At 38.7% G+C, this 25,105-nt stretch overlaps 1 protein-coding gene across 4 annotated transcripts; it reads left to right on the top strand.

The window, feature by feature from the left end:
* Positions 1-2,818: 2,818 nt before the first annotated feature.
* Positions 2,819-23,681, top strand: rfx4 (regulatory factor X, 4). Of its 4 annotated transcripts, XM_044193891.1 has the most exons (19): positions 2,835-3,134; positions 4,040-4,138; positions 5,748-5,834; positions 6,111-6,171; positions 9,809-9,932; positions 11,464-11,525; positions 12,059-12,272; positions 12,732-12,809; positions 12,980-13,143; positions 14,275-14,375; positions 14,499-14,557; positions 14,670-14,814; positions 15,173-15,267; positions 15,816-15,933; positions 17,484-17,603; positions 18,498-18,659; positions 18,773-18,938; positions 19,048-19,186; positions 22,245-23,681. In XM_044193891.1, exons 3-19 carry the CDS (start codon positions 5,819-5,821, stop codon positions 22,515-22,517), a joined length of 2,097 nt encoding a protein of 698 aa, XP_044049826.1. In that variant the 5' UTR covers positions 2,835-3,134; positions 4,040-4,138; positions 5,748-5,818; the 3' UTR covers positions 22,518-23,681. The 4 variants fall into 4 exon arrangements, with proteins under 4 accessions (XP_044049824.1, XP_044049826.1, XP_044049825.1 ...); XM_044193889.1 differs by lacking the exon at positions 4,040-4,138 and having other exon boundaries at positions 2,819-3,134; positions 18,501-18,659; XM_044193890.1 differs by lacking the exon at positions 4,040-4,138 and having other exon boundaries at positions 18,812-18,938.
* The last annotated feature ends 1,424 nt before the right edge of the window (positions 23,682-25,105 follow it).

The following is a 25,105-nucleotide window of genomic DNA, read 5'->3' as shown; positions in this document are numbered from 1 at the left end:
AAATAGGTACTCAAATACAACATTTGATCAAGCATGAATAATAACACATGAGGAACAAATAGCAGCAGTCCATGTCCACAGTGTGCGCCCTTTTTCTTTTGTTTCTTAAAAAGACAAATTGCTTTTGCATGTTTTAGCACTACATATCATGTGCTTTATTGTTTATAGTATTGGTGAAAGATTTTCAACGAAAAAAAGGCTTTTAGATGGTTAAATGTGTTTTCCTTCAGACAGCCACTGGTTTTCAAATCAGAGACCTGAAACATTCTTGAGCTATAGGAAATCCATCACAGTAGTTCTTGTTTGTGCATCCAGGTGATGTCCCAGGTTCAAATCCAGCCACGGACCCCTGTCTGTCTCTCTCGCTCTCTCTCTCTGTCTGTCTCTGTGTTTGTGCGTGCCTCTACATTTTCTGTCTGCCTCTCTACTGTACTCTATCTAATAAAGGCGAAATGCCAAAACAGTAACCCTTTTTAAAAAATTACCGCTGGGTGATAATGCAGCTGAAAGTACAAACTCAATGTAAAAGTTTATGGGGTCACTAATGGTGTGTTCATGTGCTGTTAAAAGCTCCAAAATTTGAGATTTGACATTTGGCTGCTGAAAACTTTTTTTGTTATTCATCCCCAGAAAACAAACACAAAAAAAACATGGACATCATGAAAATATGAATGTGAGTGCATCAACATCCCAACAGGAGTGACAATATCAACAACAGAGTAAAAATACAAATTTTATTTTCAATAAATAGAATATAAATCAACCTCACTGAATATTTAAAAACGTAATAATGTCCGGAAAGCGCTCCTACATTTACTGGTCTGTCGATTATTTTCTTGTCTGATTAATCGTTTGGTCTATAAAAATGTCAGAAAATTGTGATAAATGGCTGTCACAAATTTCACAAAGCCCATGATAATTTAATCAAATGCCTTATTTTGTGCGACCAGCAGTCCTAAACCCAAAGATATTCCATTTACCGTCATAAGAAATAAACAGCAAATATTCACATTTGAGAAGCTCAAAACAAGAGAATGTCTTTTTTTTTCTTTAAAAAAAACAAACTCAAAACGATTGTCAAAACTGTTGCCAATTAATTCTGTTGATTGACTAATACTATTCAACTAATCATTGCAGCTCTGTAGTTTTTTTTTTTTTTTTTTTTTTTTTTTTTTACAGCTTGCTATAACATCATGATATCGATTAGCAATAATACTGAATTATCCCACAGCTCATATTAAACTGTTCGGGTAAAATGTTTCCACATATTTGCTGCCTGGTAGTGGAGGACCTCCCTCATATAAATTTCATGTGTTAAGCAGACAGCTGGATGGTAGATACAACAATGTTCAGTGACAACATCTAGCTTTGAGTCATATGGTTTCCTCTTTTAAAACGAAGCCTCAATACCACCAACATGTCGTATGTAGCGTAACCATACCCCCCCACTCGCACATACACACACAATTCAATTGGGGCCTTTTCACTGAACAAAAGCAGTACACATCCGTTTGTGCGGGCAGAGTGTGTGAGAATAGGAAGGGTGGAAGAAGCTCTTTTGGTGGCTGCACCTGTCCTATTTTATGAGGCTCTAATAAGCAGATAACAGGATGAAAAAGAAAGGACATCCACTGAGGGAGATGCAGACTCCACCTTCTCCTTATTTGACTGAAATTAATTAGATCCTCCTTTGAGGTCACGGCTGTGCACTAGCCACCATTTAGGCCTTTGAATTTTGTGTCATTAATGGGTTGTTATATGTATATTTCTTGTTAAATCTTTTCTTAAGCACTGAGAATCTTTGCAGACAAGTCAGACAAGATTTCCTCTTATGAGGATACAGGGTTTTTGTTTGTTTTTTTGACCTGTCACTCATTCCAGCAGCTTTTATCTTCCTATAAGAGTCTGAATGGATGCACAGACCTGTTTTAACAAAGTATGAGCCTGTGCACAGTGTCCCATGTGATGTTGCTGCCACCCTGTCCCACATGTGCTGCCAGGTGGCTGCACGGTGTGTGTTGGTGAGTAGCAGCAGCAGCAGCGGTGCCCACACCTGCGCACTGGTAGAGAAAGTCCTCCTTTGCCATCCATAGTGTGGTGAGTAATTCAGCCATAATCCGCCTTTCTCCTCTCCCCTCTTCTTTCCCCTCTCCTCTCCCCCTCTCCTGTGGTTCCATTCATATTCTAATCACAGCTTTCCCTTCTCCAGCTCTCAGGCACTCCATCAGAGCCCTCCCAGCCTCGGGCTTTGCACTTTTACTTCCCCCCCTTTGTGACCGTTCCCTCTTCTCAGAGGCACACCAAAAATAAGGTTGCCACAGCGAAGACTGAGCGAAAAAGATGTGAGAACTTCACCAAAAAATTCACACTGGTGCAGTTTTAGCACGTTTGGATGCGCGCCCGAGCACATGATGTCTCTGTAAAAAAAAGTTATCACAAAGATGGTTTAATGGTGGAATGAGGTGAGAAATAGATCAAATGTGGCAACAAGTGTCCGTGGGATGTGAAACGGGAGTTAAAATCGTGAGGAAAGGCAGGAGCTGCGGTTGTGTAGGGATGTATGTTTATATGGAGCTCTGGGGTGTATAAAAACGTATTAAATGCCTTAATGGAAGACCGGGAGGCCACAGTGTTAGGACTGCGTAGATCTAAGCCTCCTTTTTTTTTTGGTTGGGAGGGAGCTTTTCTTATTCAAAACAGCCCCACAAAAGACTTCCAGTGAGTCTTGCCACATCCCCATCTGACTTGGGGCCATTCATCAGCCTTCCAAGCCTATCAATGACATGTCCCCATCAGGGCTCCTATAAAATCAGCCCCTTTCCCATGAAACATCAGCAAACATTTTGACGGGTCTGGCTTTCCCCCCGCTGGATTTCTGGAGTCTCTACCCCCCCTTTCCTCCCTTATTCCCACCTCCCCCTCTCCTCCGCCAACACCACCCCTCTCTGGGCGAACCTCAGATCCTCAACATCTCCTGTGACGGGCAGTGGTCACGGAAACACAGAGCGAGACAAGGGGAGAGCCGCTGAGGAGGGGGAAACGTGCACTAAGCCATTTTCTTGGAGGAGAAAGTGTCGTTGATGGGAAGAGGATGCATTGCGGGCTGCTGGAGGAGCCTGATATGGATTCCACAGGTCAGTCCTGTTAAACTCTGCTCGCTTTGCCTTGTGTGGATGTGTTGAGAAAATTAGCTTCTGTTCAGAAACATTGTGTGAGCTTCTGCTGCTGCTGCTTCTCTTCTGAAAGTCTCAAACTTTTTCTGCAGTCATTCAGAAGGAAGTCTCTGGATGTTCGGCTGTTGATTTTTTTACCTTTTCATCACTTATTTAAATTTTTTAATTTCTGAAGTTATCTCTGAATGAGTGTTTTTGTTCACACACATTTATGAGAAGTGCTGTTATGTTATAACACACTTGTCCACTGATTAAAGAAAAGTCACAGAAAACAGGGAAATATCCCTTAAATCTCTCGGTATCGGCTCGACCAAGTGGTTTGGAGTTTTTTCAGTCTTTTCAGTTAAACCAGTTTAAAAGATCTCCATTCATCATTTGGAGTGGAGAAATAAAAACAGCAAGTGCACATCATGGTGCAGTATTGTGCATCTGCTCTTTTCGGCTTATTTTTCTGGGGGGGTTTTTAGTCCAAAATTGGGTTACATTTAAAGCACTTTTTCAACTTCAAAACTGAATTTTACTGAGAATATATCAGTAAAATATTTTTGTATGTTATCTTGTAAAAGTACATATTATTTGGTTTTCAGAAACATTTATGATTAATGTCCAGTCTGATTAAAAGATTGAAATAAAACAAATTATGCAACAGTTTCTTATCTGCTAAGAAGTGGCTCACTTGGTTAGAATTAGTAAAGGTGATTAATTGAATAAAATCTTTGGTTCAAGACTTTTTAAATCATTTACACTAAAGAAAATCACATTTGTAGTATGCTGGTGCAGTGTAGAGTAGTTTCGCCCTGAATGTGTGTTAATAAATGAGTGAACATCTATTTCACTTGTTGATCAAATTTAATCCAATTATTTAGATCCCCAACTTATCTGTTCCTGCGGCAAATGAAGCTTGAGGTCTGAGCCTCTGTGGAGAATTAGCTTCACTTCAGTGGATTCACTTGTTCATTTCCAGGGTTGGTTTGTTTGTTTATATTTATTTTTTGTTTTTTATTTTTTAGGTAGACAGAAGCAAATACTGTCTGTAAAAGATGAGACATGTCAGATGGCCGTCAGTGATGCTAGTGGTGTTTTATTCAAAGTTAAAATGCAAATGCACAGGCTGTTTTTTTTATTGTGTAACGGGCAATGTAACTGGCATGTAGAGTGCTATAAATCTGTTAGTAATGTTAAAGGTGATGATAATCATAATCACAGTAATTAAGACCATTAAAGAGTAAGCTTCTAATGATAATATCCCTCTAGCATAGAAAGAAAAAAACTTTTATGTCTGTGTTCAGAGGGCCGTGAGTTTTCTGCTCCTGAGCAGCGATGATGGGACTCAAACTGCAGTATGACCTTTTTTATCAGCACGTGCTGAACATCGAGGTGTAGATTCCTCGTCAAGTGTAAACTTCTAAAACTTTTGAATATCTTTGACCTCCTCTGAATTCCCCCATGGGCTACACCAACAGGTCATCCTGCCAATAGTCTGTCCTAGCAACAGCTGCTTTGGTGATTGTTGTCAGTTCACATGCAGAAAAGTATTATGTGGACAGTTTTTATTTTGTTGAAGAGGTTAGAACTAACTGGTTAAGTACTTTTAATTTAGTACTGTATGTACTGCGTAAACTTCAGAAGTAGTCTTGCCTGCTCATTTCCATTTTAGGTTACATAATAGTTTTTATTCACTAGATTTAATGGGAAATATACATTTTATTGCTCTGTTTAGGGCAAGTACAAGTTGCTGGTAAAGAAGAAGAAGTTGTAACTTTATATTTCCATTTCTATATTAAAATAGAAAAATTAAACTCAGAAAATGCTTTGTTGCACTGAAATAAAGAAGATGAGTATTAATCATGTACAATTTCCTTCTTAATTACATTTATCAAATACTGAATGCTTTTCTTGAAACAAATGCAAGAATTTAAAATGGATTTCCACGCTACGTATCGGGCTGTTTCTACATGAAAGCTTTGGTGTTTTGCTGCTGCTTGGTCACAGAAAGCACACCAGTTGAGCTATTTTCAAGTATAAATTAAAACAGGACAATGGCCTCTATTCCACCACACCGCTTTAGTAATGTGCGCAGGCTCTTTTAAGCAAGTGTATACGCTTGTAGTCTCCTGGGAACAATGCTGGATTCCTGCCGTCCTGGTGAAAACATCTCAAATAGAGGCATGGCTGCACCGCTGCCCACACAATCGATTGTTGTCCACTAGCCCTGTCACGTTAGTGACATTTAAAGTGTCTTGTATAGGCAGTGATTTGCACTGTTTATGTAAATACAACTTTGGCTCTATTCTACTGCAGGAGTTCACCCAAGAAAGTGAGTTTTTAAATGGACAGTTTCAGTGAAAATTAATACAAAACAAATATACCAAAACTGCTATAAACTGATGTTTTAGCCAAACGGCACGTTACATCTTTAAAAATCATATTCTTTTGACCAGATTCACAATTTCATAATCATTACCGTCTAAATAACAACATAAAAAAGTTTTTCTGAGTTGTACTTAGAGGTGTCATGTAAGCGTTCCAGTTTGTCCAGCTCTGTGATCTGTTGTCCATCATGTCTTTTTTTAGAAAGTTGGATTGAAAGATGCCTCAACGAGAGTGAGAGCAAGCGATACTCCAGTCACACGTCTCTGGGGAACATGTCCAACGATGAACGTAAGCAGGGCGAACACTGTTACACTAAAACTACTGACTTCACAGAGGAAACTGTTGTGTGTTTCCTAGACCTCATTTATTAATCTTGTAGTTAATGTTTAGTGTTTAATGCAATAAATGTCATTTAACCATGTCTACTCAGAGAAAGTAACAGACATGTTTTACACATTATTGTGTCGGTTATGTAAACTTTCATTGGTGCCACATTTGGGATGTCTCATTTTACCTGAATAACTTAATTTTGCTCTAAAATCTAAAATGTGTTGTATGTTACAGATGAAGAAAAAGAAAACAACAGAGCCTCTAAACCACATTCGACACCGGCTACTCTGGAATGGTAAGTTATTAAAAATACATTTGTAAAAAATAAATGAGTGAGAGAAAACTGAGAAAGAAAAAACATACACATTTTTATATCAAACAGCAGTAATCAAATGCAAATTAATATAAAAATGATGTAGCCAGTCTTCTAAAAAAAAAAAAAAAAAGACAAGGTTTTTAATAAATTATTATTTTACCTTACGCTTCCACTCACCAACATAAAACATTAATGCTAAATATCAAGTCTAGAATTATTTGGCAAGGTTTAAAATGATACACACAACAGTGTGTTTATTTGTTTATTTTAGATATCAAAATTGAATTTATTAATTGAATCGTTTTACTCAACACACATGACACTATGGACACTTTCTCTCTACACTGGTTTCTTTTCTCGCCTTATTATATCAGTAAAGTTAAGATTTACATTATGTGCCATTTAACCACAAACACAGATCTAAGCGATGTCCTGCTTTTGAATGTCCCCCCCCCCCCCTTGTTTGTACACAAATTTTGTATTTTCTAATTAGTTAATCTTGCATCTGATGATAATCTGATCGGATAAGATTTTATGTTTTAATTGTTCTCACAGGAAAATTTGTTTTTTTCCCTCTGCACTGCTGTTCAATAATAGAGACATCTAACATTTCCAGACTAAAAAAGAAGAGCAGCTTCGACATGCAACACATCCTTCATATCCTCTGCATGTATAAAATGCAAACCTCACACATGCCTCTAGTTTAGGTGTGCCTGCCTGTTGCACAGCCCCCATGACCAATGACACCCTTTACTGAGCATTCAAAATGCACATGGGCTTACATGAATATTTATACTGATTTAACCTGCACTGTGGGGGGCTGAAACCCAGTGGGAGGAACATGAGTTGGGTCAATGTACCTATTTAAAGACAAGCATTATAGACATAAATGCAACTGTAATTGGCTTCTGTACTAATTGTAATAATTGTTTCACATATGGTGCAATTTTTTGGTATAGTGAAATTTACTACAAATTTTACTTAAACTTTAACAGGATGTTGCAGTGAAAGTAAACAAAACGTCTATGTTTGCAATCGTAATCATGAGTTTTTGATTGATGATTTGGTTTTCATTTTTAAAGCAGAAAGAATACACTACATTTGCATCTGATTTTCAGAGAAGTCACTAAATTTAGGTTTATATATTTACATCAGAACAATACAGAATCACTGAAAATGCAGTAAAGTTGAATGGTTGTTATTCCACTGAAAACATTACAAACAATTCTTTTATGACAGTAATTCAAAAGACAGTTCACAGCTTTCTGATTGAAAGGAAATGTAAGTCAGGTCAAAGAGATCACCTCCCATGGCTCACTGAAACAATTCATGGCTCATAAAACAACAGGACCAGGCTCTTACAGTAGCCATATATATTCCATTAGAATAAAATGCAATATAAGAGGCATTTATTGAGAAATAAGGTAAAGGGCATAGAAAACGTTTTTATCAATATTAGAAGTGAAGCAATGGGTACAAGCTAAATTAATCCGACAGAGAATTCAAAGCATAAACAGAAGTGTTGATGCAGGCGAGGTGGAGGATTCAATGTGTACTTTGGTAACTCTGTGAAGGTCCAGACTCTGAATTTACCTCTTAATAATCAATCTGTTGCTTCTTTAAACATCAGTTTCCTATTCTGACCATTTGACCTGGTCCAAACTGCACATGATGGTTTCCTCTGTTGTATGTTCAAGGCCTTAGGATTGTTGTTGGGGAGGCATAATATTGGATTTATTAGTAAAACTAAAACTGCAATAAATACACTAATTTTCAAATATGGCTGCCACATTATAGTCATTAATAACTGACATATTAGCATTCATTTCACAGGATACCTTTGTTTCATTGTGTTATCTGCTTTTTGAATTAAAAAAAGACAGCAATTAACCTCACGAACAGAGGATGTGTACTAGTGACAGTCTTTTTAGGTCACAATTTTTAAAAAAGCTTTCAATACCATAAATGATAAAAATCGAATTACCTAAATATCAAAATGTGCCACAAAAACAGGTGATAAATTTCAGCAAGGACATAATAAAGAACACATAGATGGTACCAGGCTTTATCGGGACAAAGTGTTGTGTATCATCTGCTTAGCAATGAAAATCAATATTATGCCTGCACATGATTTGCCCCAGGGGTAGCATGCAGATGGTAAATAAAAGGGGGCCCAGAATAGACCCCTGGGGGACCCCACAAAGAGAAGTGCAAGAGGAGGAGGCATTTCCAAGCATAACAGATAAGAGATGAACCAATCCAGAGCCACATCACTGATGCCAATGGAGTTTTTCAGATGGCTGATTATGGCTAACGTGTTAGCAAACAGTTGCCTACATACACGTCCCGCTGACAACTTCAGAAAGCTGTAGAGTTGTGTTTTGCTTCTCATTGGGATCTGCAGTAAAATATTATTCAATTTTAATATCAAATATATTGCTTAATGAAGATTTAAACAGTTCACGAGTCTAAGTATTTCAATGCAAATCAATTATACATCAACATGGCAAGTATGGTGTGCATCAGAAACCACTTACTGAGGCTAAGATTTTTTTTTCGGCCACACATTAATTATTTTAACCAGGTAGACACAGTCATGTAATACTACACTAAAACCAACGCAACCCTTTATATGCAGGAACTGAAAACAGATTAAAATCCAAACGCATATGATCACTGTAAAAGAATAATGAAATACAACCTTATATGTATGGAAAATTTGACAAAAATGCAGGTAACATTTTGCGCTGCCTAGAAGTTATCAGAATTTGTCCACTACAGCTGTTAATGAGACAAGGCACCTTACTGTCATCAGGAAAATGATTTTTTGGACTTGTCTATTACACATGTATCCCCACCAGGAGCAGTTGTTAATGTCTGTGTAGTTGTGATATCTGAGTTGTCATGCTTAGTTTCTGCTAGACATGATAGATTTAACGTTGTGTGCTACAGTGCATCTGCTGATTGTGGTGTGTTGCTGAACATTTAATCCTGTTGGGGCGTATGAGACAGTTTGCCCTATGGCGCATGCTGTTTGGTACTAACTGTAGTGTTAAATGTCTGTGTAGATGCTTTATACTGCACATGACATGTTGATGATGTGAATGTGCTGACTTGACGCTGCTTTAATGTGCACGAAGCTGCCTCTGTTTAATGTTATATGACTGTGCTTTTATTCAGTTTTCTGTTTCGACTGTTTCTGTTTCTTCATGGGCTGTTGTGTGTTACATTTTATGTTTTTCAAAACCATTAACCTCTCCAGGGACTGCAGATAACAATTAGCCCTAATGGCTAAATCTGGTACATTTACATGGTGTTTATTAATGTCCCTCTTAAGTAAATGAAATGTAAACTTTTAACATCATATAATTTTATATCATCAAATAGTCTTATTTCACTGCATTGATTCCTTTTGCTGACCTGAATTTAATCTGGTTTCCTAAACATTTACACAGAAAATTACTGCACATTTTCACCATTATTACCAGAAAGGCCATGATCATAAGAGGCCTGTTTGAAGTTGTGACTCTCTCATTTCGTCTCATTCATTTTAACAATGCTCAAACTTTCATGTTTGTTTTCCCTGAGCGCTGATAATTCCCATCGTCATTCACAGGCTAGAAGAGAACTATGAGATAGCCGAAGGAGTGTGTATCCCCCGAAGTGCCCTCTACATGCATTACCTAGACTTCAGTGAAAAGCATGACACACAGCCTGTGAACGCGGCCAGCTTTGGAAAGGTAAGATTCAAACTTCAGTGGAGATGAAGGTTAAACAGTCAGACAACTCATCAATCCCACCCGCATCCAGTTTAACTTAAAATCATCTAAAATCATTTAAATGTCTTGAAAACATGAAAGTCATTAACTCTGTAACATCTGTAGTCAGTGTCTCTTTAAAATGTTTGATTACAGATGCAGATGATGTGCAGTTGAGCTTTTTTTTTTTTTTTTTTTTAAAAACACCCCAAAATGAGTATGGAGAATTTTCTCAGCTTTTTGGGGTTTTAATGTACATTTGCACTGTAAGTTTAAAGTAATCAGAACAAAATGACTCAGAAGACAGAGGACAGATACAAAACAACATTCAGATGTTGTTACCCCTGTGAAAGCAATAATCTCACACACTACATCAGCCATAAACATTAGTCTGACCATTTCTTGTCTGGGTTGGTTTTGTACTGCAGCTCTGGCTGCTGTTGCAGTAATATCAACTGCAGCTCAGTGTGAAGCTCTGCAGCCGTTCACTGAACACATAATCTAGAGCCAAAGGAGATGTGCTTTCGTCTGTTCCCACAACCCCAAGAAGTTCCTCAGTCTTCCTACCCCCAGCCATCCCCTGTACCCTGGACTCTGGCCCCAACCCCCAACCCAGCCCACCCCCACCCTTCCATAGCTCCTGTCGGAAGATATTGAAAAAGAGAAGGGGCCTGGATTAATGTGTAATTAAAGGAAATTTGGAAGGGTGAGATGTTGCGGAATGTTAGATCAGTGGCTGGAGCAGTGTGGGGTGTCCTTTAGGAAGGCTTCATTGATTCAGGACAAAAAAAAGAGAGAGGGCCCGGACTGCCTCCCTGTCTGCTCATTTATCAAGCGGGGCCTGACAGAAACTTCACAGCTTGGCCTCTTTTTTCATCCCACACAATGGAGAGCTACACTGTTTGCTAAAGTTTCTGCACCAGGAGCTGGACCAAGGAGCCAATCTCTTTGGACAAAAAGAGAGGAAAGGAAGAGAGAGGGAGTGGAGAAGAGAAAGAGAGTGAGAAGGACAGAGGATGGGTGGTGGATAGATGAGGAGAGACTGCTGATATAGGGGGAAAAAAGTAATACTCCTGGATGTCATAAATGGATGACTCTCAAAGCTTTTTTCCCCTCACAGACCTCCCTGTGGATACAGCTATGAGACTTTCATGTTGTTCTCCTGACAAACGTTACTAAACACTTTCTCACAAAGAACTGATACTGTACAAGTGCAGTATTAAGTCATGTATTCTGTATTTACTGTATTAGATTCTAAGTCAAACAATCCCCAACCCTTTTTCTGCTATACAGCATTTTCTCTCACTAAGTAAAAAATATACGCACAAGTTGATATTTTATAAAGATCTTATTTGGTTCCTTATGTCACCTGTTTCCACTTCCTTTTCTTTTTCTCTTTACTTTTATGAGTTACTATGAAAGGCTGAGATGAATTTGATCTAACAGCAAAAAGAAAGTTCAACCTCTCTCACACTGCAGCACACTGACAACTTTTTCTCTCTACAATGAACAGATCATAAGGCAACAGTTTCCAGCGTTAACTACCAGAAGACTTGGGACAAGAGGCCAGTCTAAGTAAGTTGGTTTGGTTTGGTTCTGTCATAAACTACCTACACATATTATACACTTGTCCAAATGCCCCCCCATGTCAAGCCTACAATTTAAGCACAACACAGGATAACAACACTAAAAGTTAAACTTCAGTCCATTGTCATCCTGAGTTCCTGAGAGTTTATCAAAAAAGTAAATTTCTTTACCTATTTAACAGGAAAGCTACACTTTTCTTAACCTGAAGCATTTATCACATTTGATATTAGTAAAGGTCTGAAATTGTAGACTATGTATACGTTTTCATAAGATTTTTTTGTCCTTCAGAATTTATATAACAAAATCAGAGAGAAGCATGTAATCTGATGGAACTAACTTTTTGAATGAATTTATAACAAATTTTAACAAATGTATTATTTAGAAAGACATATATATATATTTGTATAAAATGTGTATGAATTGTTTTTCTTTTTCATTCCTTCACAGTTTTCTATAGCCTATAGTGATCCTACTTGTGCTGAAAGGATGCTATTCACCCGTTAACCCTCTGTTCTCCTCAGGTATCACTACTACGGCATAGCGGTAAAGGAGTCCTCTCAGTATTATGACGTGATGTACTCCAAAAAGGGAGCAGCGTGGGTGAACGAGACGGGCAAGAAAGAGGTCACGAAGCAGACAGTGGCGTATTCACCGCGCTCCAAACTGGGGACGCTCCTGCCAGAGTTTCCAAATGTCAAAGACCTAAATTTGCCCGCCAGCCTGCCAGAAGAGAGGGTAAACAGGAGTTTTAAAAGTCCATCCTTACAGCCCCCCCACCTCCCACCTCTCCCTGCCATCTCTGCGCCCCCTCTGGCTCTGGCCTTTTATCTGCCCCGGGACCTTCACTGGGTTTGCATTTAGAGAAGGACCTTGAGGATTTATATGCTGGCTCCTCACTAACTCTTAATCTTTTGGGGGAGATAATAAGATCTAGGATTGGACAAAGGACAGGCACTAGCTGTCCGGCTTTTAAAGAGGGGCCATGATTTTAAATGGTTTGTGTTTTGCTGATCTCTAAAGCTCGTTTTATATTACTCTGCTCCAGCCTAGACCTGTAACATGTATTTATTGGTTCACATGCTTTGTACAAGATTTATTTTCTTGTTTTTGTAGCACTTTTTTTTAGTTTCCCCAGAAGAGAAAAACTATTAAGTTTGTGATGCAATTAGATTAATCCTCTGTTGTTGCCCACAGGTGTCAACCTTCATCATGATGTACAGAACGCACTGTCAGAGGATACTAGACACTGTTATTCGAGCCAACTTTGATGAGGCAAGATTTCTTCTGTTTTTACAGATTCAATTCTGTTTTACTAAAAGTCCAAATCTGTCTCAGCAAAAAGTTTGATTGTATGTAACTAATTCCTATAGCTGAACTTTTATTTCCTGTAATATTGAATATTACGGTGTGTGTGTGTGTGTGTGTGTGTGTGATACTTTCAGGTCCAAAGCTTCTTGCTGCACTTCTGGCAGGGCATGCCGCCCCACATGCTCCCTGTCCTCGGCTCCCCCACGGTGGTGAACATAGTAGGTGTTTGTGACTCCATCCTCTACAAGGCCATCTCTGGGGTGCTGATGCCCACCGTCCTGCAAGCACTACCTGATAGGTGAGCATGTGTTGTAACCTTCACTCTTAAAATGAGTGAATTTTGTACCATTTCTTTATTTGCTGTTATTAAAACTGCAGAGGATAGTATGTTTGTTTTTTTACTGCTCTGATTTAACAAATGTCTATTTTTATTTATGCAAACCTGCAGAATTAAAGCAGCTGCATTAACAGTAATGTCCTGGTTAGTATTTATTTAAGTGATTTAAGCAGTTTACCAAACTTTAGGCTACCTTGTAAATTGTTTTCTTATTGATAATATAATAATAATATCATGAACTTTAGAGGCTTATGGACTTCTTACTATAGTATACTTTTTACTATATTATACTGCTATAAAGTATAATTTCAGTGTATTATTGTGTTAAACAAATTGTTCTTGTAGTTCCGAAGCATGTCTTGCCTAATGATGTGCATACACATCAGTGAGGTTCACTTAAATTAAAATAATTAAGTTAAAGGGTTTGCAGCAACATATGTATAAACTTTATTCCAACGGTAGTAGTCTACAGTAGAGTTGGGAGAGTACAAAACCTTAAAAAAACTGAGAGCTTTAAATTGTGGTCACAATTCAAAATTTTGCTTATTGAGAAATTTAAATGTGAGGCTGAAATGATCAGTTACTTAGTTGACAAAATTGATTAATCGTCAAATGATTTTTCAGGTAAAAACACCATAAATTATCTGGTTCCAGCTTCCCAAATGTGAGGATTTGCTGCTTTTCTCTGTCACATGTGAAAGTAAACTGAATATCTTAAGTGTGAAAGTTCATTCTTGTGCTTGGAAACAGCATTTTGACTCAAGGTCCACTTACTGTCTTTTTCTGTAGCTTTTCACCGCATGTCTTCCTTAGCAGATTGAGGTTGCTCAGTTGAATATATTTATGTTTTTGTCGGACAAAAAAGGTCCTTTGAATACCTCATCTTTGGTTCTGGGAACTTTGCTTTTTTTTTTTTTTTTTTTAGTATTTTGCAACATTTTATAGACCAATGAATAGATTGATTGATTATTTAGAAGAATAATTAGTCGATTAATCTATAATAAAAATAATTGTTAGTTGTTGCTCTAATTAAATTAATTGTGGATGGTGTCTAAGCCAATAATTGTGTATAATTTTCCCTCATCCACACAGTTTGACTCAGGTTATCCGAAAATTTGCCAAACAGCTCGACGAGTGGCTAAAAATAGCACTTCACGACCTTCCTGAAAACCTGAGGAATATCAAATTTGAATGTAAGTAAAAAATCCACATCTCATCATAACATTTTACATTATGTATTTTTGTTTTTAAATAGAAAGTTAAAATGATGACACTCACAGGTTTAACTATATTTTTTTCTCCTTTTTTGTTTCCAGTATCCAGGAGATTTTCTCAGATTCTAAAGCGGCAAACATCATTAAACCATCTATGTCAGGTGCTTATCGTGGTCTGAATGTTTTTTTAATAAAATCCATATGAACAAACACAGCTGATAAAGGATATGGGTATGCTTGTGTAAGTAATATTGTTGATTTATCTGTCCGCAGGCATCACGGACTGTGATAAACAGTGCCGACATCACCTTTCAAATGCTGGAGGACTGGAGGAATGTGGACTTGAACAGCATCACCAAGCAGACACTTTACACCATGGAGGACTCACAAGAGGAGCACAGGCAGCTTATTATCCACTGTAAGTCCACGCATTTAAACTGATTCCACTCTAACACGCCAGACAGAGAATTACACGTTACTTCCACACTAACAACACACCGAGGGACAACCATTCCCACGACCAGCAGAGTCAAAGCATTAATGAATGGAGACCAAAAGGTTAAACAAGTTCACTCTCCTCTCAAACACCCTGTGGAGCATCTCCAATTCACTCCGGCCTCACTCCTCTGAATCAGTCCTGACGGGATCAGAGGTCACAGAAATAAGTAGAAGTTGTTGGTAAAGATGCCATTTGCATCCAAATTTGTCTGTTTTTTAGCTTTCAAGTGATGTAAAATAGTTTGTAACCTACCCTGACATCCTCCCTGCTGTCACAGTGTATCAGGAGTTTGACCGTCTCTTGGAGGAGCAGTCTCCAATCGAGGCGTACATTGAGTGGCTGGACTCCATGGTGGACCGCTGTGTCGTCAAGGTCAGACAGCAAATACTTTTTTTTTTTTTTCACTCATTTCAGAAAACAGGTGTTTAAGCCTGGTCTGAGTCAGCATTTTTGCATAAAGTATCTGTCTTTTGTTCAAGTTGCACAGAAGTTTATATATTTTCCTTGTTTGATGCTGAGTAGTGATTTTAACTAAATGTTTGAAGTGTTTGCACAGCAGAAGTCTGATTATTTTGCCCTTTAAAAGACACCTGTCGCTGAAAGCCCCTCGTCTCTGCGTGTCTTTCTTCCAATGAGGCACTTACATTGCAACCCTCCCAGTTAATGATGTCTTCAAGCTTCCCATTTGCGTCCATTATGTGCCAGATATGGGCTTGTAAAATTTGGTCGCCCTGGCAACATCTTGGACTGCCCATACAATAGTTCAATAGGAAGGCGTGTCCCTGGGGGCAAATTAAATAGTTGACTTGTTGACATGTTTTTCGTTCTTGAGGGTTAAGCCCCACTGTGGACTCAGGGGTTAATTCTACCCCGGCATCCCGACCCTTCCCCCTCTTTTCTCATGGAAATGTTCTCTCTAGGTGGCAGGGAAGAGGCCCGGGTGCCTGAAGAAGGTGGCCCAACAGTTCCTGCTCATGTGGTCGTGTTTCGGTACCAGAGTCATCCGGGATATGACCCTCCACAGCGCGCCCAGCTTTGGTGAGCTGCTAATGCTTTGTCATCATTCCTTAATGCAACAGACAGGAAATACACAACTTTGACAATGATTCATGATGTGTATACAGAAAAGTTAGGTGTGTCATGCACATACCACACACATGCCAAAAATACTGTTGCAGTGGTGAAACATTTGTCAGACAAAAACTTACATTGTAAAGAGCTTTGTCTTCCGTCCCAGGCTCTACAAATAAAATCTGCCACAAAAAGGCTCCTTTCCTAAAACACAACTCAAGCTTTTTATCATGATCTAGAAGAAGTCATCAGAAATGGACATTTACTAAAACGTGTAGCCCTTAAATCACCATATAATGAGCAATACAATATGACATTGTCTTCAATCTCACCAAATCAAATCACATAACAAGTCTTTCCTCTTCAAGGAGAACATTAAACCTGCCTGTTTCTATAGCTTCTATAGCTTTAGCTGATGTTAATCTACCTGAATATAACTGTGCACACAGAGATCTTTGACTTTTTGTTAGTTTAGTTGTTTTTCATGAGGCAAAATATTTGTAATTTAGATTTGTACTAAACATCAATGGACCATATTTTCTTATACATAAGAAATTATTTGCGCTGAGCATCAATATTACACTGTAACCTGCTTTGGAAAAAGAAAAGACGAAAATCATACCAAAATAAAGATTTCATAATACTAATGCAGGGACGTTAAAGGATGATGTGTAAAATGTCCCAGTTAAACATCTTTCTAGTGAGCTGCTGTTCAGACATGGCCAAAGCTGGTGTATATTTAAAAACTCCATACAGGTTCAATGTAACTTAATAAACATTTCAGGATTCCTCTCCTGTATGTATCTCAAGTCTCAAGGAGAGAGGAGAAACAAGTAAGATGGCTGCTTTAATAGCGTGTTGTGCACGACCAAGGTTTGCAATAAGTGAAAAGTTGTAAAAACGAAAGCAAAGAAAATGGCTTCTCCTTCCTCTACTTGTGTCCTTTGCTGCTGTCTGTGAATATCAAAGACACAGCTGGTTGCAGTGTTTTGATAAAGCAGGTCTCTGTGCACAAACAGCCAATTAACAAAAGCCACCCCTCCCCTCTCCCGATGTGTTTGCCTGTCTTTTCCATTTTATGACCAGTCAGTATTACACCCCGCTCCCTTGAATAGCCAAAAGTGTTTGTTATGCGCACGGCGGCGGCAGTGACTGGCACAATGACACAATTGTGACACTCCCTCACATCCCACGGCCTCATCTTCCGTGCGACCTCCGGGGTCAGCTGCCATATTTCTGACACTGACCCGGTACACGGAAAATATCGCACTTGCTTCTTTTTTAATAACAGCGGTCCTCCTGTCAGTCTGTAGGATGTGATGTCATCACTCGCATGCTTTTAGAAACGCTTCAGTCTTAATGATCGTCATCATTTATGTTTTTTCCCATAACATGGATTGCCTTTTGTTTTGGTTTTTTCCACACCGTCACCAAGTTAATCTGTCACTTTTTAACACACAATAACTTCCATATACTTCTTTCTCTGTATAAAGCTCATCCTGTCTATCTGTACACAGGGTCCTTCCACCTGATCCACCTCATGTTTGATGATTATGTGCTTTACCTGCTGGAGTCCCTGCACTGCCAGGAGAGGGCCAACGAGCTCATGAGGGCCATGAAGGGAGAAGGCAGCACAGGTGAGACCGTTACCTGGACGTCCAATCAATAATTAATGACAGTGCAGCTGCAAAAATGTCTTGTGTAGTAATTTGTCAAGAAATTAAGTTGCCAAATAAGAAGACTGTGTCACTGGAAATTTCCAAGAATTATGTATTGTTATTTGGTTTAATCAATTAAGTGCGTTTTCAAGCAGAAATCCCAAACATTCAGTAGTTCCAGCTCATGAATTGTGAGGATTTGCTGCTTTTCTTTGTTTTATGTGATAATAAACTAAATAGCTTTGGTTTTGGACTCTTGGTCAGACAAAACAAGCAAACTGAAGACATCGCCTTGGGCTTTAGGAAATTATGATGTACATTTTTCACTATTTTCTGAAACATTTTTACCCCAAATGGGAATGTAAACTGCTAATTGTTTCATATATTTTTCTTTTAAAAATGAACTGGTTTCTCTTTGGAGCTCCCTCTGAAGAAGTAGAAGAAAACAAAACAAAGTATAAAAGTATATTTACTTTACAGTTTGAAACCTCAAACTGCTGAGGTACTGAAGCTTATATCAAAACGTTTGAAGTATACCTGTATCCAAACCTTTAGAAATGCAGTATAATAAGTCAATAAATAGCTGTCAGTTTGCAAAAAGCCTGCTATAGTAGGAAACGTTCACTGCTTTGGAATAATTTTGAGTCAACCTTGCTGTTTGTATGTCAGGCAGGTAATACCGCTTTATTTTGTACACACAGTACAAATGCTTTACCCTCAAATATGTGTTTTACTTGTACACATTCAGGTATGGCTAGTTCAAAAAGAGTTAAACCCTCTCAAAGTAACTGCTTCGTTTGGTTTCCATTACAAAACACGAGATCCCTGTTGAATTGAATTGTCTAATGGTTTGTCCTCTCTTAACACCTTCAGCAGAGAGAGAGGAGGAATTCACGCTGACAGAAACCACCCCCACCTCCCCGTCTCCAGGATCCTTCTCTCCCGCTCGGTCAGTCCACTCTGTGGGCGTTTCCTCTGCCAGCTCCCCCACAGCAGCTGTGTCCCCAGAGTACACCGGAGTCACCTCCACCACAGGTGAGACAGGCCTCGCACCCACACACAGATATCCTAAATAAATGGAAGTCTCAGCGCACATAGTTTCTCTGCGCCAACACATTTGTCTCTGTGTCCGTATATGTGTTTACCAGGCGCTGTTCAGTCATATACCTGGTCCCTTACATACACAGTGACAACAGCAGGCGGCTCCGCTCCAGAGGCCGGACAGCAGCTGTCCTGTATGAGGAGCAGCGCTCCAGTCCCACCTCCATCCTCTGCCCACCGGATGCCAGTCTACGCCCACAGAGAGGAGCATGGGTAATTATTATTGTGGTATTAAAATTAATTTTCGAGGCATTTTGAAAATATTTTAATTTTGTTAAGAAGAATTTCTCGAATGAATTTGGACTTGCTTACTCCATTCTAGGTATACTGGTAGCTACAACTATGGCAGCTACGCCAACCAGCATCCTCACTCAATCCAGAGCCAGTATCCCAGTCTGGCTCATGATCCGGCGATCCCAGCCCCCCTCCACTACTCCGCCTACCACCGGTCTTCTGCACAGGTCAGTCCCAGTCACCCAAATACTGAGGTTTAATAGCATTTAAAATGAATGTAATGCAATTAATGAATTTGCTTAGTGAATTTGAATCCCTTGGAAATCTATATAGGTATAGATTTTTAAATCTAATCATTAAAAACTAAAACTCAAAGATTTACATTCAGGGAACTAAAACTTTTTTTAGTTTTGCCAGATAGATAACATACACTACAGGAAATGCTACTGTGTTTAGATACATGACCTGTTGTGTCCGTTACTCTTCGATAATAAAAAGAGAAAAGAAATAACACAGTAAAAGTAAGTAGCAATACCACAGTATGAAAATACTGAGTAAGTAAAGGCCGCTATTCAAAATTGTACATAATTAAACGTACGCAAGTATTATCAGCAAAATTCACTTAACATTCAAAAGCAAAACTAATCATTATACAACATGAGCCCTTTCAGAGTGTAATGTGTTATTATGTGTGTTATTATCATTATTGATACATAACATATGAGGTGTATTTTAAAGTTACAGTTGGTCGAGGTGGACCACATTTTAACAACTTCATATACTGTTGGATGGTTTAATCTATAACAGTTTATCATATTACATAAAATCATATATTTTGTATGTAAAATCTTAATCTACAAAGTGAACGTAGTTGTCAGGTGCATGCAGTGGATTAAAAAGTTAAATATTTCTCCTCTGAAATGTAGTGGAATGGAAGTATAAAGTAGCATAAAATTGAAATAATAAAGTACAAGTACCTCAAAATTGTACCTAAGTAGAGTACTTGAGTAAATGTATGCTGTCACTTTTCACGGGTGAGAACAGCGTACAGTGAAAGCTGCAGATCATGTTGATGTCCATAGAGAGAGATGAAACTCTGAGTCACATTAGTCAAGTTAGCAATAATGTCTGTGAATATGAGTGTGTGTGTCTAAACTGTAAGTAATAAGTAAACTGTACACATCCACAATACAGAGTAGTGTGCAACTGTGCTATGTTGGCTGTAGACGTAGTATGAAGAAAAAGAAGAAGCAGCATATGTGCAGAAATGTGGCCAGAACGATGTGTCAATCAGAACTGTCCTTTAAAGAGAGTAAATAGAAGACTGAAAAAAATGTTATTAGGATGAGATGGAGTTGCTGATGTTACAGCTCGGTCTGTACGACTGGTGTGAGTTTACTCTTTTGATGGTAATTTCCTGTCAAGGACCCTCCAGTCTCCACTGCCTTCGTAGTGGGAGGAGATCAGCCGGGCCTCAGCGGTCGCAGTGTTTCTAAAAGTCCCCGAATCACCCTCTCCACACAGCGGAAGCAGACAGTGAAAGGTGGCTCGGCTGGGGCCAAGAGGGGCCCTGCTCTGTTACTCCTCTTTCCAGCTCTCAATAGTCTCTTCATCTGTTTGAGCCAGTAGCCACATAGCAGGGCAAGGGGGCGTTTATTAAAATATTGTTATTCAATGGTCTCTTTTCTGCTTGTGAACAAGGGGCAGCTGAGCCGTCTGTTCTGCTCTCTGACCTGCACTGACTGTCTTTTTCCATGCCGTGATCCCTCATAATGGAATCGACTGTTGTGTTTATATTTAGTGAGAAAAGGGGAAAGGGTCCTACTTCCACTTTTTTTTTAAGCCTGTCTGAGCTTAAATCGGGCACAATGCCTGTGCTTTGTCTGTGTGAGAGGTTGGGGATGGAGCTGAGACAAACAGAAAACTTTGTCAGATGCCCATCTGTCCAAAATATTGTTATCAACTGGCAGATTTAGTCAGAGCTGTTTGGGTTCAGTCACCATAGGCAACAAAAATAACACAGGAAAACCACTTATTCAGCTGATCTCTAATTTTCTTAAGTGGCTTAATTTTCTATTTTGACCACTGTGATACAACTTGTGAAGCAATTTCCCCTGGCATGAAATTACTATCGGAAGGTTCAGTTCTTGCCCAATGCTACAGGGCTAACACAGCATCGAATATGATATCAGCAGGGCTAAAGCTACCTTTGAGGACACTGAGGTCACGTCATTTGTAAATGTTTATATACTACAATTTAAAAAGTTACACATGGTGGATGTTTTATAGGCTGATTCCGAACTGTCCTGTTTCTAGTCTTTATGCTAAGCTAAGCTAACCGGCTGCTGGTTGTAGCTTCATATTTGATGGACACATTGTAGAGTGGTATCAATCTTCTCACTACCAGAAAGCAAATAAGCATGATTTCCTTCCTATTCATTTAAGGGAATTTAAATTTAAAGAAGATAACATTTGACAGTTAACTGAATAATTAAAGATGAAAAAAAAAGAAAGAAATTGAGGCTTTCTTTTTGGTGTCAAGTCAAATGTTTCTGGGAGTGGTGCGTTCGGGGAACTTGGACTCATGATATCAGTATTTCTAAAATACTGGCTACGGCCCTGGAAACCAGAGAGAAAAAAGCTTAAGAAGCCCTTTATTGATCAGTAACCGCAGTAACCAGAGTGATGATCAGGTCCAAAATTCTGAAAAAAAAACACCTAATTGAAATTGCCTGCCAAATCCGATCTGAATTTTTTAATATTAATTTAGACTTTCCTGCCTAATTTATAGTTTAATAGCTTTTAGTTGCATTTATCAACAACAAAGTTATAACAGTTCTACACAGTTATTATCACCCTTGCATCCGCTCCTTGAGCTGTTTTGGCAAACTTGTTGTACAGTTTTTTGTATTAAGTGCAATACATAACCTACAAAGCTGGCAATGATCTAATCCTGAGCTGAAACAATTAGTCGATGCATTGATTAGTCAATTCACAGAAAATTAATCAGAAACTATTGTGATTAATCGTTTGAGTTACTTTTCAAGCAAAATACCAAACATTTAATGATTCTACCTTCTCAAATGTGCTGATTTGATGCTTTTCTTTGTCTTATATGATAGCAAAGAGACTGTATTTGAGTTTTAGACACAATCAAGACAATAATCAGCAGATTAATTGGTAATGAAAATTGTCGTTGGTTGAGGCTCTATCTATTCACTGTATATTTTATGCTTTTCTCAGTAGATAACATAACTTGTTTTCTCTTCTTCTTCTCTTCCACAGTACCAGCTCAACGGCCAGATGTCTCGAATGGAGCCTTGCTTGATGGGCAGCACGCCTCGATTGCACCCTGCACCCGTTGCCCCCCGGTGGCCAGATGTGTCGCCAGCTAACAGCTGTTACACCAGCCCACCTATGCATTCATCCCGCTATGCCACCTCCGGGGACATGTACTCTCCCCTGGGCCCACGCAGGAACTCAGAGTACGAACACTCGCAGCATTTCCCCGGCTTTGCCTACATCAACGGAGAGGCCACCACAGGCTGGGCGAAATAGCCTGTAAACACTGCTTTGGACAGCCGTATACAAGCTGCAGGTCTGCCAAACTGGTGGATGCAAAGTCTCTGAACACTTCCAGTCAAGTACATCAAAAAAGGAGGAGCAGAGAGTGGAGAGTACCGATGCAAGGTATAGGAATCATGGTATGGACGTACTGACAATTTGAAAAGACTCATTACGTTAATCACTCAGATGATTGTGGTGTAATATGTACGGAGGTTTAATGAAATTTCTTCAACAATTGATGATTTTTCTCACTGCTGGAAGAAAAAAAAAATCAATTCAAATCATATAGATTGTCAAAACCTGCAGCAAAATCATTTCAAGAGTGCAATGCTGCTGCCAAGCTGTGCCTTTGTTTTAAGGAATGTACACTCTGCCAGACTTTCCCTCGTCAGTCTCACAAGTCAGCACACAGATCATCCGACCAACCCTCAGTCGGTTTTGTCAGTGACTGGCGGATCAGTGTGCTGTAAGCTGTTACTGACACCAGTACAATCTCAGTGACACCGCTGTCTCCTCTTGTTGCTCAGCACTGTGCAGCATCTTGTCGTGGGCTCGTCGCAGCAGATTTGTTTGCTGCAGGATGTGGATGAACTGTTCTGCCTTAATGTTAATGACACCTGTTACAAACAGTGGCACAAAGCCAAAACATACAACTTCATATAAACTCATGAAATGCCTTGATCAGTGTGTTAAGGTGTCTTCATCTTGGATAGTTTTTTTTAATGATTGAATGCTGTGACTCAAAAACAGCTGTATACTGTTGCAAGCTTTTTGCTGTTTTCCTGTGACAATATACATATATATATATATATATATATAGTATGTATTTTCTGTAACTTTGTAACATGGTGTATCCTTTATTTTCTATGTTACAATTGGTACTTTGTTCTCTGTTTTGTATGGTTAGTAAAAGACGCATTAACCTAGGGTTGTGTGTTTTATAATGCACTCAAAGCTACCGAGGACCTATTACCCTATGGGTATTTATAAAAAGGGAAAATATCAAAGTGTACAGTAACATGAAGTCTAGTCACTTTTCTGTAAATAAAAGCACTGGAAACCGTCTGTGGTGACTGTTAAACTATCACAGTTGAAACTGATGTGTATGTGGGAAAAATGTTGCCACATAAATAATTTCACAATTTAAAACAGTGAGTCATCTTTGTCAAATTGTCTTCTTTTTTCAACTCTTTCTGTACAAAATTGTAAACATATTATTGTATCTATTTAATTATCATAATCGATGTCAGCACTGGAGCAAAGTCTTGAATGACATTGGTCTATTAAGTCCTGCTCTTTCTATACTTTCTATGCTTAAGACAGCTGTTATTGATAAAAGAAGTTTTTATAGAATTACTTAAGGTAGATTTCACTAACTTGCCAAATATGCCTTTTCATCATTCCACTTTAGCCTTCCATCAAACTTCCAGTTTACATTTTGATGTTGGAAAAGGAAAAACATTTCATCAGGTCGTCTGAGCTGATTTTTACTTCTCTCTCTGTGCAGTGGCAACACAATGGGGGGTTGGGCCAGTAGCACAAGGGCCACACTGCAGAAAGAATTACATTTCTATAGAGAGAATGTCCTGCTGTGCTGGGGTCATTGCACCTCAGTCCCGTAACCTTTGACCTCTGACCCCTGCCAAGGTTTGTATTTATTGGAACATAGATCCCCTGTGTTGTGTCTCTCCAAAATCCTGCAGGATTCACAACCGAGACTTTGAATGCAGAAAACCTGTTAAGAGCCAAAAATAAATAAAAAATGGCAACCCACTATTGTGATTTAATCACCTGACCTGAGTGTCAATATCAATATCCGCTGAAGATTTCAGAGGAAGACTGGTGATCCAGGGTGTGCACGAGGATGTCACTGTCAGCTATGAGAAACATGCTGCCAGACCAGTAGGTTTCATCTCTGGCATCACCAAAACACTGCTTATACAGTGGTTTTTATTTTAATTATATATTTAGTTATATGCTTTAAAATACGTCCATAACACATTGATTCAAGTATATTTTGTCTACAATTAGGAATTTCTTTGTATAAAACTAAAAAAGAAAAATTCAAGAGATGTATCTGAAAATATAAAATTATTCTATTATTTCAAGTTTCAAACTGTGTCAGTATTTTTAAACTCAGTATGTACATATGGATAATGTAAACAATGTGTCAGTGGATGAATAAATACACTTATTACAAACTAAATTCACATGCAGGGGTCCATATTCCATATTAAAATATTCTTGTTCAGGGTCATGAAGGGAAACTGAACGTTGGGAACATTTATTAGCAGCAAAACAGACACAATCACAGTTAACAGTAGTTTAGATTCTCCAATCTATGTGCATGCCTTTGAGATGTTGAAGGAAGAAGATTACATAGACAAGGAGAAAACATGCAAACTCCACACAGAAACAACTAAAGTTCAAACACTGGAGGCTGTTAATGTGAGGCAGATGCAGCCAATATATCCTGATCCCATTTAATGACATGAAAAGTGGCACAGAGTCACCTAAGAGCCGAGGTATACTTGTTCTGCAGTCACATCAGTGGCTGCAGCAAGTCTGAGCCTGCGTAT

Source organism: Siniperca chuatsi, linkage group LG4, assembly GCF_020085105.1.
Source record: "Siniperca chuatsi isolate FFG_IHB_CAS linkage group LG4, ASM2008510v1, whole genome shotgun sequence".
In the NCBI taxonomy this organism is placed as follows: Eukaryota; Metazoa; Chordata; class Actinopteri; order Centrarchiformes; family Sinipercidae; genus Siniperca; species Siniperca chuatsi.
This window is presented reverse-complemented; position numbering and strand designations above follow the sequence as displayed.